At 34.3% G+C, this 12,878-nt stretch overlaps 1 protein-coding gene across 1 annotated transcript; it reads left to right on the top strand.

The window, feature by feature from the left end:
- Positions 1-6,626: 6,626 nt before the first annotated feature.
- LOC132285495 (fasciclin-like arabinogalactan protein 14) lies at positions 6,627-7,815 on the top strand. The gene has a single exon (XM_059787689.1). It carries the CDS (start codon positions 6,706-6,708, stop codon positions 7,570-7,572), a length of 867 nt encoding a protein of 288 aa, XP_059643672.1. The 5' UTR covers positions 6,627-6,705; the 3' UTR covers positions 7,573-7,815.
- The last annotated feature ends 5,063 nt before the right edge of the window (positions 7,816-12,878 follow it).

The following is a 12,878-nucleotide window of genomic DNA, read 5'->3' as shown; positions in this document are numbered from 1 at the left end:
TAGCGTCAATTGCGGAAAACTGGTACACAACACCCTTATTGACCATATAGTCTTTGCACTATCCCAAGAAATACTCAAATACTCGATCAGATCGAAGTGTCTTGATAAGTTTACCTAATCTGAGCTCCACATCAGTCTTGACCCTCTCGGAATATACCAAAAGTATAAGACTTGTGTCGCAACAGGTAAATTTATCCAAAACGTGAGTAATCTTGATTGGATGTTCATAAGACTACACGTGTACGTGTGTACCGACTCCAATTGTTCTTTATGCCTATTTCATTTGGCTGATTAAGCCCTTAGAGTTATCTATCCTTCAAAACAAGATTCACAAGTTTGGTTTAGGCTCCTCTGCCTCACTAGGTAATAAACCTTCTTTAACCAATCTTTAAATCTCATTTTGATTGATTACAACCCAAAAAATAGACACCAAAAATACAATGAGTCAGGAATAACAAATTTTCTCTTAACATTCAATCTAGAAGATGCAACATTAGTTTCTACATCCTGCAAATCTTAAGAGCTTGTGATTATAGTATATTAACCATCTTTCAATACACCAGAAGCAATCACATATCTATTCAATTTTATAAAACCAGTTTTACAAAATAACGATCTAGTTTTTTATAAGCCAAAAGTGAAATAAGAATGAGATTGCGTTTCACTTCTGTGCATAAAGATAGTTCTCTAATACTAATATCCTCATACTCTCTAATTTCAGATGTAATACTCCCACTGACTTAGTTACAACCTTGGCATCAGGTCAAAAGATAAATATATACCCATATCATCAAGACTTCTGGATTCCTGAAATCCGTGCAATGAATTGCAAACATGTTTAGTGGCTCCAGAATCTATTCATCAGAAATTAATAGATACAACCACAGAACCTGGCTCAATGATTAAATATATATTTTCCTATGCCACGTCATTGCTTAAACAGTTCGTCCTTTAGTGTTTTAGTTAGCGACAAAAGAAACAGGTTTCTTCGCCCTCAACCTACACTGCCTTATTCCCTTTAACCTTTTTGAATACCCATGTTTTGTGCTAGTCTAGTCCTATTATCATCCTTCTTCTTTGCTTTGCCCGTCCACTTGGGCCTAGAAGAAGATGGTATAGACTAGGTTAGATTGATAGGAACGCCCATACTCTTGATTATCCCTTCATCTGTTACCAATTCTATAAGAATATCAGCGAGTGTGAACTCAATCTGATTCCTTATTTAGTTCACTCTAACAGAGTCGAATGAGTTTGGTAACAAGGCAATAATCTTGAAACTTACCACCCAAGTCAGCCCTATTGATCTCCAGCTAATTTTAAATAATAAACAATCATTTTTCAAAATTCGGTTTCATACTGGAGTTCCTTAGGCTATCTTGATGCTATTCAAGTCTGACATAGTACTTTGACATACTCTCTATCTAATCTCACCAAAACATTTTATTGACATTTAACATGATGCTTGAAAAAAAAATAAAATAATACAAATGTTAGCTTTGGAGTATATTCGAGCTAAACTCTAGAATATTGCACCAAGTCATATCATTTGCCTTATCTAATTTATTAAAAGCATTAATGTCAAATTTGGTATCTCAAAGTAAAAGAGATAGGTATAGGAGTAATAAACACATTTTGTACCCTTACGTTGTGAATAAAATATCTAAGTTCATTTTCCAGTCATTATAAATAAGGTCCAATATCATAGAATATGTAAGCAAGCAGATAAACTGAATTAGACATAATTAATCTGAATATAAATGCATTCATACAATATGCAAGGTGAATTATTAATTCTGTCATGCATATTTAAAATTAAAATGAGTTTGTTAACCACATAATATAATAAATCTCAATCGAACAAGAGATCATTATCATTATTGGTGAACAATCCCTTTTAATTAATGCGGGTCCCTCAACTCTGTAGCATAATAAATCAACCAATCAATATGTCAATAACTTATCCTGTTGGAGGAGTTCATTATTACTATTGTTGAGATTCATTTACTATTAGGTGAGCACTTCCATTAAAATAGTATGTGGGTCCCTTAACCACTGCATGAAAAATCGGATAACCAGTACACCAATAACTTATTCGGTTGGCGAAGTTCATTATTGCTATTGGCGGGCAAATCCCATCATCTCCATATCTCTTAAGACAATGCCTTGTCTATCTATATGAAATGACTCCCGATTATGTTTAGCCTTTCTAAAATTACCTAGTGTAGACCACTCCGTTGGGGAGCTAACACTATTGATTTTAGATTGAGTGTATAACATTATTAATGCTCTAATGAAAAATAAAACATTAAATATGTTGTCATTATAATCTAGACTCTTTAAATCATGCGTAGGGCCTTATTTTTAAAGATCTAATTACAATGAACATTTAATATTTTTATTTTCATGAGACAACCATTCTTGTAATATTAAGACTCTTCAAATCATGCGTGGGGCCTTATTTTTGAAGATCTAATTACAATGGTTTTAATAACGAAGGCCATGGGGCAATGTATAAAAATTCCCGCTCCCACTCAATTTTTAATCATTCATAATTAGGGTTTTCATTTTATTCATTTACATGATATAATGCATGCAAAACGTCTTGATTTTAATCCAATTAAATTTAGAAAATATTTGGACTTTAAACGATTCACTAATATTTAACTTGAGGCACACTTCAAAAATAATTTATAAAAATAATTTTTCGTTTCCCAATAAGTGCCCTCTAATTAATTAGTAATCAAATCCAATTAATTTTCATAATTTAACTAATATAAATCAAGCCATTTAAATAAATATCATGGATCCAATGCATGAACAATAATAATTAGCAATTAATTATTTCATGCATCACATACAACAATAAATGACAGATAAAGCAAATTAAATGGCCAATGGATTCAGCTTTTAACATTTAATTACTCTAAGTATTGCGCGAGGATCTTCCATCAGCTTGCAAACACCCGCAGGAGGTTGATACGCGCTAGGAGAAGCAAAACACTGCTTGGAACGCGACTGGAGGGCCCCACACGCGCTCACACGCGCCTGGGGCATGCTGCAGGTGAAGCCACGCGCCCCCACTCGCTGGCACGCGCCTGGGGCGCGTGGGACGCGCCCCCACGCGCTGGCACGCGCATGGGGCGCGTGGGACGCGCCTCCACGCGCCTGCACGCGCGTGGAGGCCATACACACTTGGCTGGCGCGTGCAATGCACGCGCCAGCATATGTCACCTCCTGGCGCGTGTTCCTCACGCGCCAGGCTCACCCCACCGCTGCCACACCTGATTCTAGCCTCCTCCGACGTCTCTTCTCGCCGCCGGTGATGCTCCGGCCACCGGAAAAACGCCAAAAAATCCAGAAAAATTAATAAAAATTTCCAGAAATTAAATTAGGCCTTAAAAAATTCCAGAAAAATTCTGAAAAATTGGTAAAAAATCCCAAAAAATTTCTGAAGCCTAATTTAACCCTCTTGGACCTTCTTGAAGCTTCATAGCATCCTTTGATGAATATTACATGGCTTTAAAAATATTTACAACTTGAAATACAATGGGAAAAATAAATTACATCATTGAACTTTCAAACGGCTAAATCAAGGCCTTAATTACATTCATCTAAAGATAAAATTACATGTAATATTCCTATAAGCTTCATCCATGGCCCAACCATACATCATCATTCATTCACAATTATTCATACATCATCATGTATCAATATATATCAACATATTAAATCATACATCAACATACATCAATAAAAATATATATGAATATAATTATGGATCCATGAATGATGATTTTCATAAAATCATGATCTCTAATAATGAATCAAACCATGCTCTGATACCACTGTTGGGAAACGTGCTAGTTTTAAAAACTTTTCGAGGGATTTAAATTCATAGATCTTGATTCATCACATAGAGACAAGTTTTATGCAAAAAATAAAATAAAATATGATGTATTATTCAACTAAAAGATTGAATACTTACATCAAGGTTTGAGTAAACCTCAGATCTCTCCTCTAAAGTGAATGTTCTCACTTATTGTAGATCCCTTTTGCTAGACATCTTTTCCATGGATCTCCATCTTCTTGGTAATGGTCTTGCCTTTAGGAATCACTCATAAGCCTCCTTGAATGACCTTGGAAAACTAGGCTTGTGGGAGCCTCCATTAGATGAGAACATAAACCCTAATTTTCTAGAGAGAGAAAATTTATTCATTTTTTTCCTCTCATCAAAATCACCCCTAAAATATACATAGACCATGTATATTTATAGGCAACATAAAGGTAAAGAAAAGGAAACAACTAATCCTTCTCAATCTTTAATTCACATGTCTCAAATCTAATATGATTCCAATATCAAGTTGGGCTATGAGTGAGAATCCATTGGGCCTATTATTTTATTGGCTACAATGAATTAATAATTGGCCCGGTCCATGGACCCAATTCAATTAATTCAAAAATTAATTTCTACTCCACTAAAAGAAATTAATTGAACTCCAATTAAATAATAAATAACCTCTAAGTCAATATTGCACTTTGACCCCTCTATGCATAATTAGTTATCGGATAAATATAGCCATCAATCCGACTACTTAATTAATATATTTATTTTGGTACCTTTGATTATTTCTGGCTCGATCACAATAAAACATTTGTTTGACAAAAATAATAATTTAAATAAATAAATATATAATAAATCATTTTGTCTAAAAACACACGAAGGCCTTCGAATTTACTTTGTTATCAACCATAATCAATACAAAATAAATACAAGTAGCAATGATGCAAATATTGAAAATATAACCCTCTAACTATTAATTACATAACTACCCAAAGTGTCGGTCTAAGGATCCCGAAGAATCCGCCGAACAAATCAAAGTAATTATTAATTAATAAAAGAGTCTATACTTTTCTCATGCTTAAGAGTCAAATGCCATGACGGTGATAGGGAGTAATTGCATACGACGGCTCTCGCAATATGTCTCAACCTAACGCGGATCCAGTTCAAGTCTTAATTAATTATGAGTCCATCCATAATTAACGACTATGAACAATTTATAATTACTGTTTATATATCATGCATTGATTGTCATCACATACATATACATAAATATTTCTTGTAATTAACTGGACACTATCAATTTCATAGTGAATCGAAACATAATACATTGAATTCACCAATTATATAAATCATAAATATTTCAGATATGTCAGGAACATATGTCAATACAATCCAGATAGGAATTTGCTATGCCAGGGCATATAAATCCCAACACTAAGTTTACCAATTACTTGGTCACTAAGATTTTTGTCAGTGTTTTCTAAAGCTATAACAACTTTTGTTAGTTAATCTAGCTTTAGTTGAATATCTTTCTTGATTTCTCAAGATTTGATCTACTTTCTTTTCTAGGTTTGAAATCCTAGAATTATTTATTTCTTGACTTATGTAGTCAAATTTCTTATTTAGATTTAAAATCTCTATTTTTAAATCTAATTTGTCTTCTAGATCTAGCTTGATAGAATCTAGTTTTCTGGATAATTTTTGAACTTCTCTTTTTACAGAGATTTGTTCTAATTTTTGTTTAACCTGATTGAAAGTCCTAATTTAATTCCTTTATTTTTGGAACCCGACTATTATTGCCGATGGGGTTCATACAAAAATTAAAACTTAGTTGGTCCCAATTTTTCGTAACTTGGCTATGATACCAAAGAAAATAAACACAAACAGGCATACAACAAAAAGATAAAACAAAAGATAGACTTTACAATTTTTGATAAACTTTGGGTCTTCTTACAATTTTTCCTTATAAAAGGGTTTCAATTAGAAAGTCTCTATTATTGGTTCATGATATAATAAATACCACATGTAAACAAATCCCAATAAATAATAGAACTCCAAATTTATACTATAATATCCAAGGTTTTTTTTTTTTTTTTTTTGGGTAAATAAATCATCCAAGATTTTTCGTAAATAAATGATAGAAGTCCAAGATTTTTCCTTGGGTAAATAAATAAAGATAATACTTAGCAATTCACTGGTGAGTAGTTTCACCCTACCCACTCCTTGTATGTTCCAATAAGAAGAAAATATAGGAGGACGTGAATTATTTTGTTATTAAAGCTGATGTGGTAAATTCTTATTGGAACATACAAAGAGTGAGTAGGGCGAAGCTACTCATCAGTGAGTTGTTAAGTATTATTCAATAAATGATAGAACTCCAAATTTATACTATATATATATATTGTATCCAAGATCATTATTATTATAATTTTTTTTGGGTAAATAAAGCATCCAAGATTTTTCCTTAGGTAAATAAGTGATAGAAGTCCAAATTTCTTTTAATTTATCCTGAGCTCCTCTCTTCTTCCACTGTTTCAACACATAGTACACCCACAAAAACACACATACTCACATATATAGTCTAACAAGGGGGAGAGGCTGTGGCATGGAAACACGGGGAATTTAGAACCATAAAACTTCCCAAAAGCATTCAACAGAATCAAAACCCATCATCCCCTCGTGTGTGTGAAAGAGAGACCTTCACTCTCATCCACAATATCTTTAGAACCCACTCTCAAACCAACCCATATTTATACCACACCACACTTTCCTCTAAAGTATTGCATTCAAGTTTTCCTCCTGATCAGAAAATAAACAAGAACTCATCTTCAGGTTTGATCGACCAAATAATCTCAATCTCGAAGATGAGTTCATTCGCCCAGCCATCGTTCCTTCTCTTCTCCTCCTTCCTCCTCCTCTCCTCCACCGCCACCGCATTCAACATCACCAACATTCTCTCAAAGAACCCCGAGTTCAGCAACTTCAACCAGTACCTCAACGAGACCGGCCTCAACAGGGAGATCAACAGGCGATCCACCATCACTGTCCTCGCCGTCAGCAATGGCGCCGTCTCCTCCATCTCGGACAAGTCCACGGACCTCATCAAGAGCATCCTCAGCAACCACATAGTCCTTGACTACTATGATATTCCCAAGCTCCAGAAGCTCAAGGGTAAGTCCGAAATCTTGACCACATTGTACCAATCCAGCGGCGTCGCCAATAACCGGCAAGGGTTCTTGAACGTGACCAACTTAGGCAACGGAAACATCGTGTTCGGGTCCGCTGTGAAAGGCGCTCCTCTGGATGCTAAGCTCGTCAAGTTGGTGGCGTCTCAGCCGTTCAACATTTCCGTTATTGAAGTCTCTAGTGTTATAGTTGCACCCGGCATTGACGGAAACTTCACCGCTCCGCCACCAATGATGACACCTGCTCCGGCACCGTCACCGTTGAGGGCCAAGGCACCGAGGAAGGCCAACGCCCCCAAGAAGGCACAGGCCCCAGAGGTTGAATCCCCGGTTGACGAAGGATCCGATGATACTACTCCTAGCGAGGCACCAGCACCCAGCCCGACACCCGACAGCGCTCCTCCCAAGTCAGACACACCTGCTGCGGATGCACCAGCAACCGAAGACGCCACTGCTCCAGCTTCGCCGGCCTCACGCGCCGTCCTGAGTGCTGGTGGTGTCATGGGATTGGTGTTAGCATTGACGGTTGTCTTTTTGAAATTTTAGTTTTGATTACACATTAACTGACAGTAGGGGTCGGTTGCAAAATTTTCTAAGACTTAGAAAAATTGGGTGTATTTTTTCCCATCTAGAGGCGGGAAGGTCGTAGACTTGAATAAGAAACATGTTAAAATTTTTGAGTCTCTTTTTTTACAAAAGAAAGCATTTCAAGGGGTACTTGTGGAGCCCTAAGCTGTATTGAAAACAAAAAGAATATAAAAATTCTTCAGTATTTACGACTTAATTAAAGTTTCTGATTATTATTATTATCTGTCTATGACACAACCAAATAGAACATAAAGGAGACCTTAATCTATTGACATGTTCGTATGGAGTTAATGGTTAATATCATAATATGTTCTAAGCTTTATCTAGGATAGGCACTAAATATGTATTTGTGGATTTGTGCAATTAAAAATAATAATACTAAATGTTAAGCTTTTCTTCTTCTTTCTCACCAACCTGATCGGCATGTATAAGATGGCACGTACGTACATGACCAAAATGTGTCATGTTATGATTTATGGGGTGTTCGTGGGTCAATATGAAATGAAACCTAAAAGATAATCTTAGTGGTAGAAAATGTTTCTCAAGACTTACAATGTGAACTTCACAAGATTCAACGGCCAATTGAAATTAATGGTAGCAAATGTTTCTCAATACTGTTATATATATATGTATACATTCTATTTTCAGATTATATTTAAATAAATAATATTATAGTATATAGTATAATTAGACCTTATTTTTGGACTATAATCTTAAGACAGATTCGGCTTATACTATATTATTTAAATATTTTTGTTATTTTATTTTCAAGTTATTATATATATAGATTATTATTTTATAATAATAATTATATATATACACACATTATATTTATGCATAATATTTAAATAGTAATACTATAGTGTATGCAGTGACGGAGCCAGAATTTTTGTTCAGGGGCACATTGTACACTAAATACATATAAATTAATATCTATGGAGTATATATACGTAAAGAGAAATATGGATCTTGTGTTCACTTTGTTTGTTGCTGCTATTGATCTTGTGTTCACTCCCCATGTGTTGTTGGTTGTAATTATTAGCTGTGTTGTTTCTTGTTTTAGTCTCTACTATAATTGGGGCTTCTTGTACAATTCTCCATTATTTATACACAAGCTTACATTTTAACCAAAAATATTAAAAAAAGAAAAAAAAGAGAAGAGAAATATGGATATATATAGATAGAAATTGATATTTTTGGAATGAGGTAAATTAATAAATTACATATATGGAATATAATGAAACAATTTAAGAAAAAAAATTTAAGGAAACATATGAAAGTATACAAGGGAAGGAGAAATTTGAGGGGGGGGCACTTTTACACATTTTCAAAAAATATATACCTATATAGAAAAATATATGTATATATAAAATAAGAAAAGAAAAAAATCCAAGAGGGGCACGTGTCCCCCGGTCCTATACTGGCTCCAACCCTGAGTGTATGGTATAGTTAGACCACATATTTTTGGACTACAGTTTTTTTATTCTCGAATGAGAAGGGAAAACCACACCTGTAGCAAGAAGTTGAAGGCATTAGGATTCATGATGAATTTATAAGACAGATTAATTAGCATCTGGTTGTGCTTCTGTATATGGTGAACTTTGAGGTAATGGTGGTTTGTTTTCTCTCTTCCTTTGAAGTGTTGTGTAATTTTCATCGATCAATTATTTCCTTAATATTTTAGCCTTTTGGGTTCATATTTGGTCAAATATATATATACTAGTCATTCCCTCTCATATACTCACTCTTTATTTCAGTTTTGTGTAAAGAACATGTCAGGTCCAATACTCAAAATTAAAGAAGGAAAACGATTTGTGACTTTGAGGCATGTAGTCACTTTCTTACTGATTTTCAAAATTAAAGAAGGAAAACAATTTGTAACTTTGAGACATGTAGTCACTTTCTTTAAGGTGTTATTTGCTCCACTCTAATTGAGTTTACTATTAATTTCTATTGCAAAACACATACAAGATACAACAAAGTCGGAATATGTAGTTAGTAATATTAAAGATTCCCTTGAACACTCTGTGAAACTATTTATAATTTGACTTAGCAGTGAAAGAGAGAGAGAGAATTGAATATTGTGTTGTAAATAAATTCTGAACCAAGTACCCTATTTATAGAGTACAAATTGTTGCCAATTTGAACCTAAAAGCCACCACTGGACAAACATGTATTTTAGGGATAGATGTGACTATTCAAAATAGACAATTGAATATTATGTTAATAAATTTTGAACCAAGTACCTTATTTATAGAGTACAAATTGTTGCCAATTTCAACCTAAAAGCCACCACTGGACATGCATGTATTTTAGGAATAGATGTGACTATTCAAAATACTTAAAATGACGTGCCTGTTACTTAGAGATGTTTCAATTGTATACAACCTTCCACTTCTCTCACTCCTTATATTACAATATATCTAATAATACCCCACTATAGTGTAATATTTGGGGTATTAACTCATTCAAAATTACAATGACATAGTCATGCACACAAGAAGATATCTTTCAAGTTGAATCTTCAGTTAGTTAGTCTAATTAAGTACTTCAAAATTTTAATGAAGAACTATGGTGGTTGTAGCTTAAACCAAATCTCCTCGATATTAAAACTGAAAATACCGCACGTGATTATAAACAGTTTCTATGAGATGTTCTTATTTCTTTAGCACTATGATGGCCATGTGCTAATCCCCAGTTTCATGAACATTTACAGGAGTAAATAACTCTCGTTAAAAGCGACACCACTTCTTATGTTCATAGGAGAAGTTCTAATATATATGGGTCCATGTTACTTTAAACACTTCACATAATTTTTAACTTCTTTAAGAGTGTGTAACTCATCCTCAATACACAACAATCAGCACTAAATATCCTAGAAGATGCATTCATAATATAATCAGTGATTAAACATACACATATTAGTAACTTGTTAATCTTACCTATTAAACTTTGGAACTAGTGATGTTCTAGACAGAGTTGGGTTCCCATTACTGGTGATTTTAAAAAGGAAAAAAAAAAAGGGTTTCAACCATCATTCCACTAGATGTAATTTTTCAATAGATCTCGAGATTTCCATAAACGAAGTTACCTAGTCATTACTTACAAAATATCATCTTTAATTTAGTCGTTTAACATTCTCATTTGGGAATGATTGATGAAAGGATTTTTGGTTGAAGTCATTTGATCTCAAACCAAAGGCGCTTTCTTCGAAAAAAAATGATTCTGAATTGCCAACCGTGATCTCTTGACACACAACCACGAATGGTCCCAGAAGGAATGGGTGGGATCATGACGATCCTACTTAGGACCCAAGCTCCTTAGACAACAAAGTTGCCTATTTTTTATAGAACTTTTCGTAGACACTGTGAGGTCAAAGGAGTCATCGATGGCAATGATGATTCTTTCTTGTTTTGAACTGTAACAGCCCCTAATTTCCACATATAAGTTGATCAGGCTTCTATATAAAAAAAATCTGGGAATATCAACACATGGTAACAAACAAGCACAAAATACAATATGAAATAATGAAAGAAACAATGGCAGAAGGAAAAACTAACATTAAAAGAACCTCCAAATCTATAATCTTATTTATTACAATTTGGGAATACTGTAAACACAGGGACCCCTAAATCCAAATCTATAAACATCCATCATCCACAAAGTCTGTGTGATAACCCCGGATCTCCGGATGCGGGTTGGCCAGGCCCACGCCCGATTACCCGAGCATATCAAACCAATTAGCAATAAATGAACACAGAATATAATTAGGATAAACAGGAATAAATAAAATTTGCTGAAAAGAAAATAGAACGATTATCCCAAAAACTGAAACCTTGGAATAAATTTATAAATAAAGAATTATTCTGATACATTCAACTTCTCTATTTTGAATACAACTCGGGAATCCATCTGATGGACCCCTAATAAACTCCAACACTGGAAAAATAACAACTGAAGAACCCAATGCTAAACCATGAAAATAAAATCCTACGTCGTCGGTGGAGTGAATGACTATATCTGCTCAACACGATCAAGTTTTAAGCCTGGAACCGATGAACACTTGTAAAAATAAGAGTGGGTCAGGCCCACATGCAAATTCTATTCTAACTGCAATCCATACAATGACCCGATACGCAGATACACCCTAGATATCTCAATAATAGCTATCTAGTCCATATATATATAAATATGCACACTAAGGGACATTCACTGGACTATATAGGGGGTCTCAACCTGGACAGAAGACAACATGCAAAAACGCACCCAAAGGTGGGCATGAGTACCTAGACCTAATAGGGTACACCTCAACCCATCATAGCCAGCTACGCATCCACTGCATATACGCGCCCTAACCAACGACTCTGAGGCTCAAGCTCATATCGTGGTACCATAAAAATATATTTAAAATATGTTCTTATCCATCCATTAGAAATCCAGTTGGCCATTCAGCTTGTGCAGCTTCTTTGACTCAACATAGATAACAAGTAATCCAGCTAGTCATTCAGCTTTTGCAGCTTCTTTGACTTAGCATAAATATAAGTAGGATTTATTTATAATCCATTCCCTTATTCCAATAGGGTAGGTCTTAGCGTTTCTGAGCTAAGCCATCCTAGTATGTCACCGTCCCATACCGGTGCATACAATCCTCCATATCCGTCTAAATTACAACAAACACATAATAGTTAGTAATTTACAGTCCAAAACCATTCCAAATAATTGCAGAAGAGTATTTAGTATTTCAGCAATTTAAATCCAAAACCATGTAAATTACAACATATAAATAAAAGTTTAGCAATTTACAGTCCAAACAATTCCAAATAATTGCAGAAGAGTATTTAGTATTTCAGCAATTTAAATCGAAATTCATGTAAATTACAACATCTAAATAAAAATTTAGCAATTTACAGTCCAAACCATTACCCAAATTATTGCAGAACAGTGTTTAACATTCCAGCAATTTAAATCCAACCAATAATCTAGCTAATTGCAGAAAAAGATTTAATACTTCCACAATTAGCATCCAGAGTATGCATAGATCAAAACTAATAAGTAAATGACCTTTTTATGCATTTAAAATTAAGTTTTATAAACATACTGAACCCCATTAAATTGCTAAAATTTAGTTAAGCAATTAATCCGTCTTCCTTCCGTTAACAGCATAAAAAGTTCATTAATTATATACTGTTTGTCCCCTTGACTTAAAGATCAGTTAAATTAATTTAAGGTCTTCATAACACCCTAAATCACCCATTAAATCCCTC

This window comes from Cornus florida, unplaced genomic scaffold (genome assembly GCF_030987335.1).
Source record: "Cornus florida cultivar Cherokee Brave unplaced genomic scaffold, ASM3098733v1 CherokeeBrave_3.0.0_Hap2_Chr11, whole genome shotgun sequence".
NCBI classification, from domain to species: Eukaryota; Viridiplantae; Streptophyta; class Magnoliopsida; order Cornales; family Cornaceae; genus Cornus; species Cornus florida.
Note: the sequence above shows the minus strand (reverse complement) of the source record. Positions and strands in the feature narration are given on the sequence as shown.